The sequence below is a fragment of the Pholis gunnellus genome (genome assembly GCF_910591455.1).
Source record: "Pholis gunnellus genome assembly, chromosome: 8".
In the NCBI taxonomy this organism is placed as follows: Eukaryota; Metazoa; Chordata; class Actinopteri; order Perciformes; family Pholidae; genus Pholis; species Pholis gunnellus.
Genome location: NC_136534.1, coordinates 12,847,669 through 12,870,137, shown reverse-complemented (window position 1 = coordinate 12,870,137; position 22,469 = coordinate 12,847,669). Strand labels below are relative to the sequence as shown.

The following is a 22,469-nucleotide window of genomic DNA, read 5'->3' as shown; positions in this document are numbered from 1 at the left end:
TGCTGCTTGCTGATCACACATTTTTATAGCTCCTTATCTTTTTTGGTAAATGGCCTTGTCTAAAGTAGGGTAGTCTTACCTTTGAGTTGTTTGTTTATACAGCCAATGGAAAATTAAAGGCTGCAACCCCACGGACAATCATTTATTCAATTAGCTCAAGATTGTGCAGGGGTTTATGGAAAGGCTCCGATAACCTGTGATGCCCTTTAAGCTTTCCGTTTGAGTTTTCATTTACCTCACTGCCCCCACTTTCCACTGTGCCTCCTTATCTGTGGTGCAGAGTGCTTTTTTATAAGGTTTTTAGTGCAGATACTGAGACATTCCTCTGGTCTGAACAGAACATAATGTCAGCTTGTAATACCTAAAACTGTAGGTAATGGTCCATCTGAGGCAATACAAATAATTACAGTGATACTTGAGTAAAATAATGCAAACATATTAGATTGCTTTGTTTAGCTGCTGTCAGATGCATTCAGTGTCCTCCAGTTCATTTAACCCTTTTGAGTCTTCTCTGCATCTGTTCTTACAGGAGTGGAGTCTTTATATCTTATCCTGTCCGGCATGCAGTCTATGTTTAAATTCACTAAATATCTCAATGAAGGACCTGACATAATAGCAGACATGACTCTTTGAGTGGTGAGAAGATTTTTCGCCAGTATGTGATGTGCCAGTGAACAATACAGGTGAAAACTTCAGTAATTTCCTCTTTTAAAATGACCCAAATATGTCATCATTTATACAATCCCTAACAAATCATACATGTGCACACAGCATGTTAGTGCACCTGTAAAATGTTAACAAGAGAGTAAAGTTCATTTCATGATTAATCTGTGTGGGTTTTTAGTGATGCGGCAATAAAACACGGAGAGGCAGACACACACTCTTACGCACATTGTCTTCCCTAAACATGTGCGTGTGTATTTAGTTCACACCGTTATCCACAACGCACAGCAGGACGTTGACAGTATCTCACAAGCCTCCGAGAGATCGGGTTGGTGGGCGTAGTATGGATTTGGTCTCCTGCAGAAGACCACTTCGAATCCTGTGATGTCAACATAATCCTGTTTCCCCGGCAACAGCATCCGCTCCGGTTGTCGGGCAGCTGGGCAGAGGCGTCTCCAGCTGAGGGGCCTGCCAGGTGCCGATGTCAGACATCTGCGTCATCCGACTATAAATAACCCTCCGTGTAGCAGCTGTGCATCCTGGGAGCAGAACCGGCATTTACCTGAATGCGAAACACTTGGGAACGAGAGAAAAGTGACGGGAGGTAAATGTCAGGCCACCTGACATTCTCAGGTTCCCTCACAGCCTCGTGTCAGAGGGAGGTCAGACGGATGTGAGGTCAATGCATTTGTGCAGTGGAACAAAAGCAATTAACACAAATGAGACAACAACAAAAAAAAACTCCTCAAATGGGTTCACAGCTTTGTGTTTAATTCCCCGTTTGTGATTTCATGTCACTGCCACTGAATCCTCTGTTTATCCCCGAGATGACATCCTGCTGGAGCCATGACAACTGAGGCTGTGAGTCTAGTAGGCGCGGTGAGATAGCCCGTATTTAAACACACCTTTAACAAATGGTGCATTAGGCAGGCGTATGTTCCAGTCCTAACCATGTAAACACGATCAAACAATCTGGTATAGTCTTGAGGAAATTATATTAACGGCCATCAATGAAAGTCCTTTGAAGACTTTCTTTCTCTGCGTTTGTGCTCACAGGCGGATAAAAGAAATCAGACAGTAATTTGTTTTGTTGTCAAATATCTTTCTCTCTGTCTTTGCCTCACGGGCAGCGACAGGACGAGGAACAACGCAGAGGAACAGGCTTTTCTCTCAAGAGTGAGGGACATGCGCGGACGTCACAGCGTGTTGTAAAAGCCTGGCTGAAAATCGATGAACAAGCAGCCAAGTGTCACAATGACCAATAGTGCGAAGACAGATAACACTCCGTCTGTCACACAGGATGAGTTGTGAAGCTCTTTTCTCACTATAGTCTGTCAGGGCCCACGACAATCTAAATGAATTATTTGCCCTCGAAGACTTCCCTCATCTGTCACCGAGGACATGTTATACTAGAAGATACTTTGTTATTATTAGAGTGTGCATCATGGGTGACTGTGGACGGTATTGCCATAGCTAAAATAATTATGCAGCTGCTGCTAATACATACACTGCATGTTTCATTTTGAAAATCTACTTTGGCTTTGTGAATTAATAAAACGTTGGATTCTATCAGAGTGTGTTGTCGGGCTCAGTCTGCCATGGCTGCAGATAAGCTGTCTATATTCAGCCAGGTTGAGTTGACCAGTCAGGCTGGACCCCCGGGGGCCAAAACACGCGGTAGACAGAGTGTGTGATAAGAGAGGTTGAGTTTGCTTCTCTAGATTGCTCCAGATGACAAATCTATGGGACAGTGGAGCGAGGTTACGCGAGCAGCCATGCTTCTGACGTCAGACTCTCTCCGCTGCCTACCTGATTGATTACAGTAGTGCTTGGCAGAGCAGACCGGTGTGCTGCTGGAAAAGAAAAACAAACACACCAAAATACACTTAAGATTCAAGTGGCATTATACATCAGCTCCCAGGTCTGTCCACACCAGCACACAGTGAAATGGAAAAATACTCAGTTGAGAAAAAGCAATCACAAATCGATGTTGATCTGTTGTTTTGCTACTAATGTTGGCCTAAAATCAAACCATCACCTGTGTTGCATTGTTGTTACCCAAACCTTATGCTATTTCCAAAAAGATTATGGTTGTGTTAAGACTGGCCTAGGTAATAAACTGGATCCAATGAGTCATTTCGGAGATGGTTTCATGTTATAGGATGAGTTTTGTTTTCTCACCTTTTTATTGCTTCCCCAGCACTGAGAGCTGTGGCAATACTTTCTACCATTTCCTATTGCAGATCCATAGTTATGCCATAGCTGTGACAGTTTCTTCAGAAAAGAGAGGTTATTGCAGTCGAAGCACTCTAAAGCTCAACTATAGTGTTAGGCTATGTATTCCGATAGGCTCAGCTCACTTTACTCTCTTTAAGGTTGGAAGGGGGGGGGGGGGGGGGGGGGGGGGGGGGGGGGGGTTGAGGCTGAAGTTATGTGTTATGTCAAATACATTATTGAAAGAGAAAGAATGTAAGTCAAATAGAAGCTGTTGTTTAGAAACATATATCAATACAAAGGTACACAACTAGGAAAGATGAAATTCCTTTGGGTGATATTTCGCCAATAAATTCTCAATTTATGTGATAAGTTACAACTGGAGGAGTCATGCGTACATTTCCTTCTGCATCGATGCTGAATATATGTTTCTCTCTTTTCCTCAAACTCTCAGCTAAGCACATGAACATGTCACATGTGACTTATTCCTGCTTATAGACGAGCATGTGCAGAAGGAAGGTATGGCCTGCATGGTAATAAAACACCCTCACCTCGTTCTGTATGTCTGAGACATCCTAACTTGGACTGGAAGGCCCTTCCTCAACTGGAGCGTAAATCATGTTGTGCAACTGCACCACACCCAATCCATTTAGGGTCCCCGTTGCATACTATAATGGCAAATAAAAAGAAAATAAACCTTGGTTTGATTCATTTCTCAGCTTGGGTGTTGGTAGATGAAGGGTTCCCTGTGGGTTCTCAATCTGGTACGATCCAAATACTACCAACTACACTACAGGGACGTATAACAAGTCGACAGCTGCATACAACATGCAGATACCGCTGAGTACACAAAATGTGACCATAAAAGCTTATAAAATAAATATGTTCTGTAATTTTCTCAACACATGTGCCTGGGGTGGACATTTCATATTAAAAGAAACCAGAGAAGAGAACTGGCTCTTTGCTCTCTCTGGAGCATTTACCAGAAGTGAGAGGGAACCCCTATTTAGCAGCGAGCTCTGATTTCATTCCCAGAAATCCTGCTCCTCACCCCCCCCCATCCAGTAGCTGAGAGAATAACTCAGCTTGAGGGTCGATAAAGAGTGTAACACGTTGGGGAGCATTTGTGTTGACTCACTGGACACCTTTGGGGTCAAGCATAGCCGCAAAATGAAGCAGTTCCCTCCGAGACGATGGCTGTTAAGGTCATGGTCATCCCAGCGCAGCGTGACTGCTGTAACTGATACTGCTCTGAAAACAGCAGAGTCAGTAATAAAAATATGTTAGTAGCACGTTTCTCTCAGATCATCGTCCAGATATCTTTAATCCTCCTCCTGGAAGCATTACGGGATCGGTCAAAAGTGTATCCCATCATGCAGTGGGCCAGAGAGAGCCAGCTGGATGTTCCAAGAGCAACAAAAACACTTTATGATATCAAATGAAGAAACCAGACTAAGTAGATTAATGTATGTATGATCAGACATTTCCAAATTCATGACAGACAGGTGTTTGTGAATGTTGATTAAAAAAGCTGTTGAATAAAAACAAACGTGGCTTGTTTTCCATAGTTTTGACAGATTTACACAAGGTTTTCAGGTGAAGGGTTGATATTTATGTAGTACTGTAACTGAGAACAGGCACGAGGCAGGCATGCTGCACACATGGTCAAAAGCTACATACTGTGTAGAGCTATTGGCAGCAACAGGGGCCACTAGACACCCAGCCCACAGTCTCAAACATTTTACCGTACATTTAAAAAACCTTGTGTTTTTACTGTAAAAACACATCTCTCTGTGTGTATTTGCTGCCTTTCTCTCGTTTACCTAACTGCTTTTTTAAGTAACAAAAGCGGTATGGAGCATTTAGCCTGTTCTTTCCTCGTAAAACTGCACTGTGGCCTTTGCTATAGATCAAACATGCTGGGAATATGTCTGGTCATGTCCCTTCACTGAAGGGCCTTCAGTGACTCAGCACCATGATCTATCTGTCCGTCACATTGCACAACATCTTTTACCATCTCACTTTATCGCTGCTGCTGCTTCTTAAGCCTGGCCCGTGACAAAGTCCAACATGAAGTTCAGTGGCCTCTATCCCACAGGTTGTTGCATAACCATCATCAGCACATAGCCACACTCCTACAATGTTTGTAGTTATACATTATGGCTGCCTAAAGATCCACACAGTAATGATATTAAAGTCATTGGTGGAAGAGGTATTCTGATATTTTACTTACAATATTTAACCAACAAAATGCCTATTCGTACAGTATATATTCCAGAAGTCAAGGTAATAGCATGTGGTTAGTAATTAAAATACAAATGGTCATTTTAAGAGTGAAGTATTCCTTTAAGAGTAGCCGTACCACACTGTAAAAATAATCAATTAGAACTAGAAACCGTACATCAAAAAATGAACGTCAGCAAAAGTACATAACGTACAAAATGTAGCTGTACCAGCTGCAGTTGAGCTCTTTTTAAAAATGCACATACTTTTAGGTGGTTTAATTTGCCATATAACAACACCTTGAATTGCATGTGCTCATTGTAGGTTTTTTAAATCACCTTCTGCAAATTAACTATCATAGCCTATAAACTACAATAAATTGCTGTATTTTGATAAAAAGGTATTCAAAGTGGTAATTATTCTCACTTTTTCAATGACTTTTCTTTCCCCTACAATAGAGCACACATTGATATTATTAAAATGATAAACTTGTTGCTTACTATGATTCCTAAGCTATCACAAACTGCCAGGAGGTGAGTGACAGATAGATGCTCACTAGTTCATGTTGCCACGGTTCATGTTACAGAGAAATGTGCATGCATATTGATGCATTTCTGTCTGTTGCAGAAGTCAACACATTTTTCTTTCATGTGCTGCAAAGCAGATTGATTGAGGCCTTATCAAACAGTCTGCGTGATAATGGCTGCTGTGATAAGGTCTGACCCTGTGGTACCCTGGTACACTAATTCAGCTCCAAGGCACATATTCAGGTTTCCATGGGGAGCTCTTTCCACTCCACCACACACAGCCGATGTTTTTCCACTGCAAGACCCGGGGATATCTCACTTCTTCTTACTTATTCACTTATCTAATCTGGACGTTAAAAAAAATAATACAGATATGGTATCTTGGAATAGTGGTAATAGTTTCTATGATCATTTGGGAGATATGAGCTCATAATCAATACCTACGTATAAAGATCAAGACTTTAATGTTTAACAGCGGTAATAGTTGCATGAAATTACCTCACTGGCCGTCATAATCTAAGATAACCTGTGCAGTGAGCTCTACCGACAGATCTGTAACCCTACACTGACTCTCCTATAATCTTTAAGGAAGCTGGATCAGTAAGTTACTCAAACCAACCAATGAATAACACTGAACTGCTGGATCATGATCTTTAAGTGCTAAAAAGCTTTCAGGGCATGTTAGGTGTTCACACACAAACCACCCTTGTTACACTCAGAGACATCCCTGCAAAAGCAGTAAACAAACATGGTTAAGTACTGAACAAACTCCACACACAGGCGCGCTCACGTCGCCATGAATATTCTATGAAGAAATCTTTATTGCAGTGGCGGGCCGTGCATTATATACCTGGGCCTTCACTGCTGAAATACCACCTTATAACCACATGATAGCGCATCAGCTAGGGTTATTATTCGTTTCTTGGGCTGTAACTATATAACGTTACGTATTTGTATTAAACCGTTTGGTACGAGGCTTACAAACAGAACAATACGTTTGAATAATACTAGTGCATTTGGAAAATACAGAAGCTTAAATTGTAGGAAATATAATGTTTCCTGCGCTCACTAGGAGACAATGGTCTGTGTGACCTCTGAACCAGAACAAAAAGAACCACAACAAAAAACAGCTGATGCTCCGCAAGTGTTCCGGGAGGCTAACTAGCCTCCCGGCTAACTAGGCTAACTAGGCTAACTAGCTTAACGGAAAAACAACAGCAGTAACACGCATTCTGCTACACACTCAAGGGCCATTCAGATATTAGATGTAAAAGAACCAGTTGACTTACCAAATGATCACATCCTCTTTAAAATTAAAAATCTACACCAAGCAAAATGCTAAAAATATCATAATTTCATTCATATCTTTCAATATGAACTCTTGACTAAGCCTCTGCTGTTAAGTTTCACGTGCTCGCCCACTGACCAATCACAGCACAGAATCTCACTGCAGCGCTGCTGCTAATGCTGACGTAGTTGTAGGCCTGCAGGCCGCTCTGGTGCGTCTAAGAATCTCAAACTAAAGATCTGATTGGTTGAAGACTATGACAATCAACAATATCGTCCCCATTCACTTAACCTGCACATGGATTCACTGGTGAGTCTGAAGGCCTGGGGCCTCTCTTCTTACCTAGAGACACAGAGGTGACATCTGATTGGATAAAAGCTCTACTTAAAACAAGCTGCACTGGAAGCAGAGCAACTGAGGAACACAGTAGCTGTGCAATGAGAAAATAAGATAATGGGAAAAATATTTTTATAAATTATGATACATGTAGTGTATTTAAGAAAAATTATAAATTATAAAATAGCTATAACTTTGTGATTCTGTTTAGGCCAGCAGAGAAGGCTTTGCAGGCCCTGACGGCCCGCCACTACTTTATTGTATGTAGTGTCAGCTAGCATGCATGAGTTGCAAACTGTGGATCTGCTCTGACCCTTGAGGTCCAACACATAGTTGTGTTGCATACATCCACCTGGAAAGCACGAGTATGCAAGAAGGCAGGCTATTTAAATGTGTTACACTTTCAATTTTAACCACCACGTGCAAGTTGCCTACAGGATTGACTTGTTTCATGTTTCACTGGCAGCGGCAACAAACTGTGCCTGCTGGCAGCTGCAGCCTCCAGGCAGCCGGTTGGTTCCGCTCAGTACAGGGTTGATTATATCATGCTCCACTGCCCAGCACGGATACGCACTTTCTGCTCTCCAAATCCCAGCAGCAAAGTGATGTTGACAGCAGCCCTGACTGTGAGTCACCGGTTTTGTTCATAGAGGAGCTTCGCTTCTGCTCTGGTCACACCAGCGAACGATGAGGAAAAGACTTGTGAGAGTGTGACACACGGCTGCGCATGACAGCGGGGCCAAACGTGGCTTCCTGAAGAGGAACGAGCACGATGAATCACAGAGCGGATGACAGCCGGGGATTATATTGGCCGTGGATTATTTCTTGGTAGAGCTGGAATTTATTAGTTTTAAGTGAAAGACGTGGCTTTTCCCGACTGTTCGATAACTGTGTGTTGCTCATGTGTTTAAAAAAAAAGAAAAAGAGAAGGAACGAGCAAAGTAAAAGTGTCACACTAGACAGTGAAGTCCGGGCTGAGTCTATATAATGACCACTTATCTCAGGAAAAGAGTAGAAGCTTAGGCCCCATGTGATCCACTAATGTTAAAGAGTCTGTCTGATCTAACCCCTGTTATTAAGTAACACAAATTCACCTTTTTGATATAAACACATCCTCTCTATCTAGCAGTAAAGCAGGCCTCTCATCCTCTCTGACTGGGTGGTCATCTCTGTCTCTGTGCCACACCAGTTGGGGTTAAAGAGCATGACACACTCCAGTGAGCGAATAATCACCTGCAGCCAGCGAGGACTCCATATGTCAACAACGCCGACAAAATGCACCTAATTCCCACTAAAGACCTACATTTGCTGGGGTTGTTAACTTAAACTCATCTCCACATTGCTCTTGTGCAAACAATTTTGAGCCTTCTAGGCGATGGAAGGCTGTGGTCGAAATGCAACACAGCTGCTGAGGTGGTGATGCTTTTTGGCTTTCGCCTCCTGCGAGATACTGAGCCAAAAGTCTGACCATCTGTTTCATGTTAGCTTAAGATATACAGGTACGGTGACTGGCCTCAGCAAGGAGTCTTCTGAAGTCAAATTATGAAATAGATACCTAAAAAGGTTAGGAAATACATTAAGGGTATCGTATTTCATGACAACTGTGGAGTTCTGTTATGAAACCATGACATTCTTTGTCTGTGCCTCCAACTAAATAAAACTATTGTTTTTAAAGTAAGTTCTCTCGCATTTAGAAGATAACACACAATTGTGCATTTAAAGCGTCCTCTTTGAATGGTGACTTAAATCAGCATACAGGAGACACCAGCTGCCACATGCAGACTCCACTTCCACTAAATAAATTCTGGAGGACCTTAAAGCAACATTTTTACTTACATTCTTACTCACCCAGAAGTGACAGTTTGAGAGCAGTCAGACTCCAGCCTCAGCTGCCACGGTGCATCCGTTGTGATCACTGGCCTTCAGGCTCTTTTTCTCCAGTTTTCAATTTCAATAATTACAGGCAAACCGCCTTCTTAAAAAAGTATAACCCTGGGCACAGAATAAACATCAGTGCCAAGGAAACAATTCACTACACTGTGATGACATTTTACTTTGCATGGCAACTTAAAAGGAGGGGAAAAAAAACTCTCCAAGCCACAGTCCAAAAGACTTAAACTTATTAGGTGGGACAGCATCTCTGGGCAGATGTGTTTTTGCCTTTTGGTGAATACTATCATGACCTGTATACATTGAACTGACAGAGTTTTGTCCCCCCCGTAATTGTGACTCTATCATGGAGAAATTCAGGCACGTGTTCCTAACCACTCCTCCATGTCTGTCTGTCCACACTGCAGGCCTTTCTCATTGCTGGATCTGAACACATGTGGTCAACGTGCATCTCTTCATTGTTTCCATGAAGGAGCTGTCACAATGGATGAAGCCTAAAATCACTGATTGTACTACGTTATAGTTCAACATTGGTCTGTTTAAAGTCACTGTAGTTTGAATAAAGTGAACACAGGGGTTTTCTAGAGGCCGCTGCATGGTGAGTCAGTGTATTTTTTTCAAACCATCAGAATAAAACTCCAAAATCCATAAAAGGTGATCATTTTTATTGACCATGTGTTACAGTTCCACTGTTACATCCTACAAAATGCAAACAAGTTTGTTCATACAAGCACTGCTCGTAAAAGTCTACACAACCTCTGGGGCTCAATGCAGACTGACAAATGAACGACCCACTGACTACGGCAACGTGGTTCTTCACAAACTCACAACCTATGTACAGCTTCAACGCTCAATTATAAAAAAAATAATAATAATACATCAAAAGGCCTTTCGTCTAATGGTTGTCATGTTCTGTATCCACATGCTGCCCCCTAGTGGCACAAACTAACTGCTGCGTTTTGCTATTATTGTCCTCCCACCAACACAGACGAGAGGGTTATGTTTCATACAGTAAGAAGACGAAAAGGTCACCGCTATGAAAATGAGCACGTAAAGAGACCTCATGAACATTCCTAGAACATTACGTCTGTGCTGTAACCACCAACACACATTAATAGGAAACAGTGTGTCAGATGAATACTGTGATCCAAGTCCTGGTGGGCAGCAGCACATTAGATTTTGATCTAAATACTTAAGACTTGACATCAAACAAGTTAGATACAGCAAGAAAAATATGGAAATTACAAAATATGTAAAGCAAGAAAAATATGAACATTATAAAAGATTTCATCACTAGTAACCAGTCACACATGATTAAGTATCGTCATTCAATGATTGTCTTCTAAAGTGATGCACCTCACTAGAAGAGCATCCGATATACACAACATGCAGAACGGACTACAAAACACAGCAAGACCTTGAAATGCAAACATTACCAATGAAATAAAACCTGGACCTTGCGCTCCCTCTTCAAACTCTTGACTGCTCATTAATCTGAATACCGTGCAGCTGGTTCCACCAGGAGACAGTGGGACGATGGAGGTCAACACGACAAGAACTGATGGGACATGACATAAGGCCAACTCTGGAGTTGATAATCCTGAAATGGCTCACTATTCAGTGCATGCCAGTTCAGTAAATCGAAACGTTTGTTCCTGTACGTCTAGCATCCACACGTATACTGTAAGTATTCCAGGATTTAAAGAGCCGTTTGCATAATATATTAGGAGGAACTTAAACACTGGGGCTGTGACGTATGGCTTGAGGTTCAGTGGAAGGTGTGGAGGCATGTTCCGGGTGTCTTAATAAAAAGGTGTTAAAAAAAATATCTCTCTATTGTGCTTCCAGGTATTACTAAGATTTCCCTTCATCCTGAAGGACACGTACAGTATAGTAGGACATTGTTGATAAAACTCCAGGTAATGCTTAATCAACTCATCAGAATGACATCTCGAGATACCAAACGGCAACACACAGCATGACCACCACTATGCAACATCGAGCGCCGTCGATGACTCCTTCTGCTCACTTGTGGCTACCGGGTGTCCTCAGGGTAGCGGGATGAAGCCAATGTCATGTGCATCGCCCAGAATCAATGTATTGCGGCTCAGCGACGGGGAGGGGGAAGCCAGGCGGAAGGCTGGGTTGCTGGAGTGAAGAGAGTCTCTCCTCTTGCTGCTCCTGCTGAAGGGGGGGCAAGGAGGGGCCCCGGGCTGGAGCGAGCAGCCAGCGGAGGTGCTGGACACCTCTACGCCCAGAGGGGTGGTCTTTGGAGCTCCAGGGGGGCACAGGCCATGAGAGTCAAATGAGTGAACCATCCTCTCCAGCACGTCCTTGGTGCTCCGAGTGCACTGTGTGGAGTGGAGAAAATAAAGTTTGTGTTATGAAAAAGGGTGAGCCGCAATGTAAGAACGGCACAGACGCGTCCAGAAAATTCTGCGGTGTGTGTGTGATTAAAAAGCATTCGTTGAGAACACAAGCACAGTGAAAGCCGTGACAGCACTGATGATCGTCAACAGACTCAAAACGGAGAAGCATGGAAGAAGTGAGTTAAGATGCAGACAATGCAACACGGGTAAAGATTTGACATGTGGAGAAGCGGATTCCCGTTCCTTCTGGCTCTGGTGAAAGTAGAGAGGGAGATACAGTTTATGCAGACCGCCATGCAGCCACAACCCCCCCCACACACACACACACACACACACACACACACACACACACACACACACACACACACACACACACACACACACACACACACACACACACACACACACACACACACACACACACACACACACACACACACACACGAGAAAGAAACCTCTCATCTAACTACAGAGATGTTCATGAGCCTTCGAACACGAGCTCCATTCCACACCGAGTGAGCGAGCGGATGTTAATGAGACGAGAACGAATGGAAGTGAAGCATGCACATTAACCCTCGAACACCAATCACAAGATCTGCCCCCAACTTCATGCCAAGATTACAATAGCTTAGAAAAAATAAATAACTGGTAAAAAGACACGGTGAATGGCAAGTGAAGAGATGTTGTGATTGGTTCAACATTGAGCCCTACTCTTACCATCAACCGTCTACATGCAGCAGTGCCCTTCAGGCTGTGCAGGACAAAGCAAAGTCCTCACAGTTCTCCTCCTGACAGGGCGGAATGGATACAGCACAACACTTGAGTGGGAAATCTTTCATCTGGTAATCAAGTTACAGGCACATACAAAACAAGTGCTCCTCATAAATAAATACTTATGTTCACTTATTTATACCTACTGAAATAAAAATATAACTTCTTAAAAGTCTGTAGTCAGGCACATGAAGACTTGAAAAAAATGAAAAGTAAATTCAAAACAGAGACCAAAATCTCAAAAATACAAAAATCTTGTTTATTTAAACACATAAAAGAACACTTGTTAGGGAGAAAGAAAAAAAAATGTACGTAACAATAAAAGTAAAAGTGGACTTAAGAAAATAAAGCTAATAATATATATCTATATATAAGACATGATATGCTGACCATATTGAATGATAAATGTATTCAACACATGTGACAAATGATCTGTGATAAAGTGCTGATAAATCAAAATAAGATCTAAAACCATTAGCATGCTCTACTAAAAAGGCAGTAATGAAGTGTTGTGTGTGCACACGCCTTCACCACAACATACAAGCAAACCCAGTAGGACAGCAACAAGGAGGTAGATACAGCAACACGTTGAACTTAAAGTGTAAGCTACATATAAACAGTCAAACATCAGAAGTTGTTCACCGTCCCACAGCACAGACTGACCATGATATGTCTGAGAGGGTGACTCAGCAGCTCAACAGCGCCCTCAACAAATGGTTACATTTCTACCTGTGAAAACTCCTAAAACTCCTCTGTCCACTTTTAACTGCTCAGTGAGGCCGAACAGAGTTACAGCTGGCTTCCGGGACATTTTGTTCTGAAGCTTAAACGAGTGACACGGCAGTGTTGTTTCAGCATGCTGCAGATGACCTCTTCAGTCATAGTAGTAATTGGCTAACGTTATAGTTTCTACTGTATTTTGTCAGTTCAGTACCGCATGTCGGCCACTCGACCGGAGGGACTCAAGTTGGAAGTCTGGAGGATGAAGAAGTGGACACACACAGGCCTAACAACATCACGGGACCTATGGGACAGTCAGGATTAGGGGGCGGGACCACTAGCTGGCTCATCCTACCATGTTCTCGTCATTCTTGGCCGGGAAGGGAGGCAGCTCTATCTCCGAGGCCGAAGCAGCAGCAGCAGCAGCAGCAGCAGGCGTCGCCTCAACAATAGACAGGAAACCTCTTCTGTCAATCAGACTAGAGCACACAGAGGGTTACGTCAGGACTGTACATGATGCCATCATCACAGACATGTTCGTGAAGCATTTCACTGATACTAGAAGACAAAATGTCAGCTTATGAGATGAGGACATCTCGACTCACCTCGGGGGCATTGGGCCACATAACGTCACACAGCAGTTGGTGACGATATTGTTGTAACTGTAGGGGTTCCCAGACTCCTCTGTGCACCTTTTGCTTGACCAAGAGCCCTTTATCTGCACAGTGGATAAATAAAAGAGCGCCGTCAGTCAGTGGATGAAGTCTATTGTAATAATCATGAAGGGAACTGTGTCATGTAGGGGCCATGAGTACTTACATCTTCATTTGTTGTGAGGTTGGAGGCTACCAAGTACGTATGGAAGCCTGAGAGGCCCAGAACAGACCAGATGGAGAAGAAACAAATCACCAACTCCACCACAGTGCGCACAGAAGAGTCAAGGCACGATAACACCACCATTACCAGAGTATTTGAGACACAAAACTGATGATTAAAATCAATGGAAACGCTGAATGTGTGTGTAAATAAGTATCGTTTCAACTGTTGTGCTTTTTCTCTGCACAAAGCACAACATTGATAAGAGGTACTTCAGCTGTCTTATGTCTCAATGACTTACTGAAATATACAAAATAACACATGGGTGATAGTATTATGAACTCTGAAGCTATGGTACTACAAATAACGCACAACAACTTCACACCTTTTTCCAATATAAGAATGTTAAATTAGAGAAAAATGGAAGTTCAACACTAAAGTAAATGTGCGTCACATTCCACCACTGCAATCTTGTGACACAGATGAACACAATAGGGACTCTTCACCAGCATGTTGTTGCTACATAATAAAGATATAATTTATCTTTAGTCTAAACTTCCTGGTTTTAGATTCGTTTTGCGATATGTAATCCATCACAATGGACATGTTGCAAGTTATATTTGGTTAGTATAATGGTCACAGAAGACTCTAAAGGTTAACGATCTAATTCGATCATCTGCTCTGTGAGATAACTCGTAAGGACAGCAGTCTATGTATTCTTTCTGAATTTAGAAGGAATACACACACTCCAAAAAGATGACATGATGTCATGCATGTCATGTGACCATGAGGAAACTAGCCCACACCCTGTCTGTGAATAACACATCGAACCCCTCTGTAGTCATGCCGTCTATATTTGTCTAGCTACTGACATCGTCTCACGAGAACATGAGGCAGCAAACCTTCTGCCGGAGAGCCGTGTGCCTAAAAGCACCGCTCTGCTGGATGCTAACGCTCTGATCCTATTAAGCGTAGGGCTTAGGCTGAGGAGCAGCAGGAAATGCCTCGTCAACAGAGTGACTTGTGTTATTTCTTGGCACTAAAGGGTCGCAAGTTTAAATAATATCGATCACGTAAACAGGTTGATTGTGTGAACATTTGATATGTAGAAAGGATATCTGGCGGGGCTCTCTTGAACGGCTTGAATAAGGCTTTTACCTTCTTGAGAACCTGGAAAGAAAAAGAATAAAATCAGAGTCAAAGGAACGTTAAAGTGGTTTGTGATAATATGACAGGGACATCGTACAACTACCGAGTGCATTTGTGTCCTCATACGTCGTGAGAGCATACTCACGCAGGGTGATGTGCGTGACGACACAGCCAAATATGAACGACGTCAGAAACGACAGAGAGATGATGAAGCTGTAGAAAAAGCGGTAATTGCGTTTGCCCACACAGTTCCCCACCCACGGGCAGTGGTGATCAAATCGTTCTGAGGGGGAAAAAAAACAGAATACACAGCGATTAGAGGCATGATTGTATTCGCTGTAAAGAATAATAGTAGTACGATTTAGTACGCAACATGTTATTGTATTTATATTCACCGTTATAAAACACAAATCACTCTTACCCTGGAAAAGGATAGGTTCACAAGTTCCAAGTATGTCGTAAAACAGCAGTGAGGTGTGACTAGTGACACGGTTTGTTCTTGCTGTAATCAACAGTTGGCGGTGACCTAATGCCTTTAAGGCCACCCACTAAATGACTAACTGCCTCGAGACTGCACATACATAACTGCTCGCTTTAAAAAGAAAAACTGGCATTCACACACTTCAAGCTTAATTTAATATTTGGTCAAAGTGTCAGGCAGTAAATGAATTGGAAGTCTAAAAGGTAAGAGTTATGTTTTATGGTTTATAGTTGCTGTTTCCAGACAGATCAGTGGATTCATTAATTAAGGGAGGTACGCTGCATGAAGAAAGCTGGAAACCTACCAGCCAAGCAGTTTGGTATGTTCCTCTATCAAAGATATTAGGTTGTCAAGATGAATTAGTGCAGTTGGCATAAGTGGTAACGTCCCACCACATACTTACCCACACAGTTGTCACAGAGGCTGCAGTGGGAGGTCCGAGGAGGGCGGAACATTTTACAAGTGAAGCAGTATTTGAGCTTCACCACCTGCTGGTTGATGAGAATCTCCTTGGTTCGCGGAGGGGGGCGATACGTAGAGGATCCTGAGGTATCTTAAAATAGAGAAGTACACGGGGAGAGACTCGCTGAGACCTTGCACAGTTGATGCTCACCCAATAAGCACTATATTGATATAATAAAAGGAATAATTAAAAACACAAATAAAAGCTATGTCTGGCTTCTGTGTAAGCTGATTAGGTCTTTTGGTAGGCAAAAACAAGCGTGTCCCTCAGAGATCCCCCATATGGCAAAGCTCTTTTACCCCATCTGTTCCACAGAGAGTGTGTGACTCGAGGTTGGGCCTTACCGATCTGCTTCTCTATGTCCGCCGCTTCATCTGGGGTGGCCCTGGGTAAGATGCCCGGGTCTGTAAAGCTGGTTCTCAACAGGGAGATGACCACAAACAAGAAAAGAACCCCACCGATCACAGGTATAAAGACGGTCAGATGCTCCACTAGGAACGGGCAACTGTAAAAAGAAGAATATATGAGTGTGTTTCAGTCAAAACCACGTTAAACCCTCAGCATGTTGTTGTTTATTTCCAATTGCACACACATTAGAATAGACATTTAATGGTGCATTCAGGGCACACTGGAAAGAAACATACAAAAGAGTATTTGCTAGTTACTCACTCGAATGCGAAGAAAAGGCCACACGTGACAACAATAAGGCCCAGTGTCAGAGGAAGGACGCCGCTGTGTCTGGCCAGGATGACCCGTCCGTCGCAGAAAAACGTGTTCTTCCCCGGGAACACTTCCCATTTCCTCCGCGACCGCTGCACGTTCTTCACGGTGTGGTTCTGTTGTGCGGACGAGGGCGACACCGACAGCGCCCGCGGGTCGATCTGCTGGTACTCGCAGTTTTTCATCACGTAACGTAAACAAGTATCAACGCGGTTTCGGAGGTAGCTAAAAGGCACTCACAACACTCTCATTCCTCGAGAGACTGTACTCTCAGGATTCAGTCATGGTACGTTAGTGTGTTGTCTGCTCGGTGGTGCGTTCAGTTGCCCATCCTGAAAGCTAACGCTAGCTAGCTAGCGAACCAACAAGGGCTGTCTTCTTCTTGTTCCACGAGCTGACTCAGTTCCGAAGTTGACTCAAGTTTAACTACCATCTTCGATAGTTAAATTAAAGCCATTCATACATACTAGTACTTATTATGTTGTATTAAAAAATCGCCGTTACTAAATAATTCAACAGACGGGCTTCGGCTCAAGCTTCTTGCGGCTGTTCACGTTTCTTTTTTTTCTTCTCTTTTTTTTTTTGCCGACAGCCAATGTACGTCACGAGGTGGATGTTGACGTACGCACGCGGGACTCTACGCTGAGTTATAACGGTCAAACGCGTCACGTATGCACGCGGACGTTTTGTAGATCAGTGGCGAGCACCAGCGCCTACAAAGCAATTATCTGTGTGGATCGACATAAGCGGCTCCGGGTGCTATGTTTTACCTGCATAGATTAGTTCAAGCCCTGTTCTAAAATATAACTATTCATTGCATGCGCTTGGCGCTCCTGTTCAGGGCCATAGCCGCCATTATGTAGACTGTCCTTCAGAATGTCTTCTGTATATAGAGACCTGGGAGGGTTTACATAGTGGGTCTTTTATATACTGTTTACAGTATTGTTTAAATTATAAATTATGCTCATCGGTTCAGAGCAGATCTGACATATACTGGGTGCTACACACTGATACACTGTTGTTGAGACAGGTGGATTTTGTCATTGGTTCAGTGCCATCTCAAATTTAGCTTGGCATTTCTTAAATAATTAGCTTGGTCATCATTGATTTTTTTTGCTGTTTCCGGTCTGTGTTTAGGTTCTGGAAGAGATGAAGTTGACATGACATTTACCAATAAACTATACGACATTTGAGTTGGTTAAGAAAGAGGAAGCTCAGCTGCTCTCAGCCACATGTCAACATGTCTTTAGACATGACACTGGACCCCAAATCAGGTTAGGCCAGCACATTGCATTTAGCAAATTTGGCAAATAGGCAGAGACGTCTGCAAACCCATACCACTGGTATATATAATCACTCCATATTTTTGTCATTGTTGTTTCATAACTCTGTAAAGATCTACAGTCTGAACGTTTGCTTTCTACCAACCATCAGCTGCTTGAGAGTGAACCACAGTGCCCTTCTTACCATGGTGAGTGCTTTTTGGGTCTGTGATGCTGAACAGGTGATCGTCTCACTCTTTGAAGTGGTTGACTCCAAGGCCAGTGTTCTGTGTGCATGTCAGCTGTGACAGTATTCCGTGTGTTTCCAACCGTGTCCTGCTGGAAAGACTTGAGTTTGTGCTACTTTTGCAACTCATGAGTGGGAAAGGGGTGGATGGGTTCATCCGTTGAATTTGTGTTTGTTTAAGCACAATAATGTATTAGACTCTGCGTAAGGGATGTGAAATGATGGCCACCACTCAGGCTCTTAAAGGAACAACAGTGTGTAGGATTTAGTGTGTGCAGAAATGGAATAAAATATTCATAACTATATTCATTCATCTCCGAAAAGATTGGAAAGAGAAGGGTGAACGGAGGGGTGTTAAGATGGACGCAATCTAGAGCCTAAAATGCCACTAAATCCTACACACTGCCCCTTTCATTTTTCAGCCTTTGCAAGAGGGTAAAAGCTCAAGGTGCAATATTCTGACTAATATGTCCCAATTGAATGCATGCAACAGGACATGCTTTGTAAGAGCAGCTGCAGAATGTACTAAAAGTGAAAGGAATGTGATTTGGAACGTGGCTCTTATCTCATGTTGTTTCGTGTTTTAATGTTCATCTGGTTTCACCTGACATGTTGTTATCCGGGTCATGTGATTGCCTCCCATTGGTGAGGCCACAACACTTGTTGTCTGTTTGTTAAATGCCCTGACGAAGACCTACAGGTGTGAAAACACATTGGCTTTATCCACCGCAATAAAGGCTTTTAAACATTCCTCCCTCGTTGTTACTTGTTCTAAGGTTGTAGAGTGCCTGGATTGCTTCCTGTTTATCCGTTTTTTCCCCTAGTTTTCCGGGAGCATCAGACACATTTTTGATGCACGGTTAAGTGCACAGAGCCACCAGTTATTTCACTCTCCATATATCTTTGGGTGTTTTTCAGATGGAGTTGGACAGTGAACTAAATAGTTTTAGGAGTGACAGCAGCCTCTAGTGGTATTAAAGAGATATCTGTCAGCATCAGGGGTAACTTGAGACTTGACATGTCTGTACAGTAACATGAACCAGGAACACAGAAAACGGTTTACATAAATTCACATATGTTGTTTGGATTTATCACAATTAGTTTAATCTTAAATTGAAGAGTAAACTTGCCGGTCTAACTTTGGTTCTCTACAACAAAACACAAAATAGCCATTTTACATTAACGCCTTAAGAAAAGGTTTTTACCTTTACATGAAAATAAAACTAAACTGAAGATTCTTTTACAGCAACAAAACCTTTATTTGTGTCATTCACATTCAAATATTCCCAGACTATAACTTGGAATAATTCTTCCAAACATGCAGTGCTATAGAATAAATCAAATGTTATGCTTCAGCAAGACCTCAGCAAGAAATTGAAATATTTGTTTTTCCAAGTACAACCATCGTCCTCCCAATATTTACAACTAAACAGTGTTCAACTAACTTTCAGAAATATTATATAATACATTTTATTCATTTGCTCTCAAAGACATTTAACTGAGATGTTCAAATCAAACTGGTTGACTATTGCATGAGTAAATCAGCATAAAAAAAAGGTTGGCGGTTCGATCCCCGGCTCCGCTAGTCGCATGTCGAGGTGTCCTTGAGCAAGACACTTAACCCCAAAACTGCTCCCGTAGCTGTGCCTACGGTGTATGAATAGAATCTGAATTGTAAGTGGCTTTGGATAAAAGCGTCTGCTAAATGACTGTAATGTAATGTAATAAAAAATGTAATGAAATTGTGTCAGTGAGTTCTATGTAGGACTGGGCGAGATAATTATAATACAAGTCATTTTTCTTTTCTTTGGATTAAATGACCTCAACAGAGGTTAGTGAATTCATATTTTTTTAATTAAATAAATGCTGCATTCCTGTATACAATTATGTTCTTTGTAATGCTATTGCAATGAACAATTTAACAAATAACAGAAAAGGACTATTGATGATGTACTTTAATAACACCTGTGTGTGTGTAATTTAACATATGATGCATATTGCCCAGTCATACATAGACATATTGCATTTAAAAAGGTCGGAGTAATCTCTTAAATCATGTCCATGGCAGGAAGTTACAATGCAGTGCCAGGCCCAGCACCCAGTAAGAGAGGAAGTATCCCAGGATGCTCTGTGTGGTGGGAGAACAGGTTTTAAAGTGGGGCAGCAGTGCAATAATGGGGTTTTGAGGTCTGTGCTGGCATCCGTTTCTGGAATCTGCCTGTAGCTGAACATTGGGATTTGATGTTTTCCTTCGATGGAGAAGTGGCTCATTGAGGAGGAGCAGGTGAGCGCTTATCCAGAAAGGCACGGGAGACGAGGAGGCCATGAATCTGGTTAGAACCTAGAGATGGAGATTCAAAAAGGGAATGAGTAGAAATTAACAGTTGCTCCTCACACACACACACACACAGAGAGAGATGTGTTCCACAGGAAGGTGGTTGTATAATTGACTTACCTGCACATGCATGCACAATGTTCCAAACACCAGAAGTACTGTTGAATGGACAATATAAACAAACACTCTGGAGTTGAACAGCCCCGGTGTGGGTTTGTCCAGTCCTTTACTTGCACCCGTCTCCCAGAGTCCGAGTCTCAGACACATTTCTGGATTGGCTTGAAAATACGCATAAGCTGCCATGATGCCGAGAGTGGCCATGGGCAGAGCCAGGATGAAGTTTGGTATTTGCTTCAGCTCAAAGTAGCGGAGGAAGCCCACATCCCAATAAACATCCTGGATATGAGAGTAAAGCAGAGGGCGAGGTCTCATGCACCAGAGGGGCGGCGGACCGTTCTCATCTGGAACCCGATAGCCCTTCCGTTCGGCCAGAGACAGGAGAGCGGGGGGGATCCGCTCCAGGGAGACGGACGGTGTGCAAAACGTCCTGTACCCATAGTACTGGAAAGCACAGAAGGGAAGGGCAATGATTGCAGTTCCCAAGAGGGAGGTGAACAGGACGCAGACGACGGCCCAAATATAGCGGAAGACTTTACTGCAGCCCTTTGTCGTTGTTCGATACACACGAATCTGACAAATAGCGTGCAGGGATGGAAGGTACAGGATAAACCCAATGTTGACAAGCCCATTGGATCGTGCTGCAGTGGCTATACTGAGGGCCAGGCAAGCCCGGAAGGTGAATCCTTTCTCCAGGAGGAACAGACCACCGAATGTCAGCGCGGCAAACAGGCTCTCCGAGTATCCGGCGGTCATGAACACGTTGGCTGGTGTGATGCAGTAGAGCAGGCTGGAGAGCAGAGCGAGGCGCCGGTCCTGAAGGACTATCCTACTCAGCGCATACAGGGCGACCACACTCAACAGGAAGAGGGCACTGTTCCCCAGAGCCACGGCCACCAGCAGACGCCCCCGCACACTCAGCCAGCTGCTCAGGGGCCACAGCAGCGTCTCCGCCAGGCCTCGCAGGACGATGGGCAAGAGGGGGAAGAAAGCAAAGTTGTGCTCGTAAAGGTATCCCCTCTCGGCGATGAAGAGGAAGTGCTCGGCATCCCAGTGAGAGAGGCCGCCCAGCAGCCACTCCACTGCAGAGTCCAGGTACAGAGGCTCCTCTGTCCTTGGGGGCCTGAACGCCTCAGCATCATGATCAGGGATGACAGCATTGAAGACGGCCTGAGGAGAAATAGTCAGCAATGTTAAAAATAAATCCTGCCATCATGCGGTTTTGCTTTGCCGAGAAACAAACGCACACACGTGTACAGTCACTTTGTCTGTGACCTACTTACCACATACAGTGTGCATTGCCCTAGCCACCGGTCAGAAATGAAGGTTAATAACAAACTATGCATATTGTCAGAAACATCCAACTTGGCTCAAACTTACCTGCAAAAACAGTGACAGGCCCCTGGTGACGGTGGCGAACTCCAGAACTGCTCTGACATCCATAGTCATTGCTGTGACTGAGACACACAGAAGTAGCCGGTTGTGACGGGCCTGAGCATTGTCGCTGCTACGAGACGGTCACTGCTGGATCCGTCATAGTTTCTATAAAACATAGGGAGCCAGGAGAAACATATGCGGCGACGGAGATTCCGAAGTTTCGCGTTTTCATTGGTTTGACTATATTGAGGTGAGGGCTGAAAAAAAAAACAAGTAATTTTGTTGGACAGCTACTCGTCAGTCAGTGTTTGTTTTCGCTCAGGTGCAATCTTTGTCCTCACATCCTCATCCTGCAGCAGCAGCTCTGCTTCGTTTCGAATGGCCCTTTTCACTTCCGGTGTAACCGAAGTCATTTCAAAATAAAAGTGAATCAGCCCAGATGAGAAGAACGCCTGTGTGGTTTCTTCTACACGCGCAATAAACGATGCCTCTAATAGCAGG

General features: G+C 43.4%; 2 protein-coding genes across 4 annotated transcripts; both read right to left on the bottom strand.

Annotated features, from left to right (window-relative positions):
* Nucleotides 1–9,795: 9,795 nt before the first annotated feature.
* zdhhc18a (zDHHC palmitoyltransferase 18a) lies at nucleotides 9,796–17,186 on the bottom strand. 3 transcript variants are annotated; one of them, XM_079163844.1, is made up of 10 exons: nucleotides 16,580–17,186; nucleotides 16,255–16,415; nucleotides 15,851–16,000; nucleotides 15,112–15,249; nucleotides 14,936–14,987; nucleotides 13,821–13,923; nucleotides 13,607–13,719; nucleotides 13,357–13,480; nucleotides 12,228–12,349; nucleotides 11,357–11,492 (listed from the first exon to the last, which is right to left on the bottom strand). In XM_079163844.1, exons 1-9 carry the CDS (start codon nucleotides 16,813–16,815, stop codon nucleotides 12,257–12,259), a joined length of 1,170 nt encoding a protein of 389 aa, XP_079019970.1. In that variant the 5' UTR covers nucleotides 16,816–17,186; the 3' UTR covers nucleotides 11,357–11,492; nucleotides 12,228–12,256. The 3 variants fall into 3 exon arrangements, with proteins under 3 accessions (XP_079019969.1, XP_079019970.1, XP_079019971.1); XM_079163845.1 differs by having other exon boundaries at nucleotides 12,228–12,298; XM_079163843.1 differs by lacking the exon at nucleotides 12,228–12,349 and having other exon boundaries at nucleotides 9,796–11,492.
* A 2,197-nt stretch (nucleotides 17,187–19,383) lies between these two features.
* pigv (phosphatidylinositol glycan anchor biosynthesis, class V) lies at nucleotides 19,384–22,309 on the bottom strand. The gene is made up of 3 exons (XM_079164040.1): nucleotides 21,972–22,309; nucleotides 20,595–21,761; nucleotides 19,384–20,480 (listed from the first exon to the last, which is right to left on the bottom strand). Exons 1-3 carry the CDS (start codon nucleotides 22,038–22,040, stop codon nucleotides 20,193–20,195), a joined length of 1,524 nt encoding a protein of 507 aa, XP_079020166.1. The 5' UTR covers nucleotides 22,041–22,309; the 3' UTR covers nucleotides 19,384–20,192.
* Between the last annotated feature and the right edge of the window lie 160 nt (nucleotides 22,310–22,469).

What these genes read in the sequence shown, in the direction of transcription:
- zdhhc18a (XM_079163843.1), bottom strand. Translation starts at nt 16,815, where the DNA reads ATGAAAAACTGCGAGTACCAGCAGATCGACCCGCGGGCGCTGTCGGTG. An exon ending in GGCCTTTTCTTCGCATTCGA is followed by an intron (nt 16,416 to 16,579) that starts GTGAGTAACTAG and finishes TTCTTTTTACAG; the next exon opens with TTGCCCGTTCCTAGTGGAGC. An exon ending in GTTCAAGAGAGCCCCGCCAG is followed by an intron (nt 13,924 to 14,935) that starts ATATCCTTTCTA and finishes TTCTGTGCGCAC; the next exon opens with TGTGGTGGAGTTGGTGATTT.
- pigv (XM_079164040.1), bottom strand. Translation starts at nt 22,040, where the DNA reads ATGACTATGGATGTCAGAGCAGTTCTGGAGTTCGCCACCGTCACCAGG. An exon ending in GCCTGTCACTGTTTTTGCAG is followed by an intron (nt 21,762 to 21,971) that starts GTAAGTTTGAGC and finishes ATTTCTCCTCAG; the next exon opens with GCCGTCTTCAATGCTGTCAT. An exon ending in CATTGTGCATGCATGTGCAG is followed by an intron (nt 20,481 to 20,594) that starts GTAAGTCAATTA and finishes CTCCATCTCTAG; the next exon opens with GTTCTAACCAGATTCATGGC.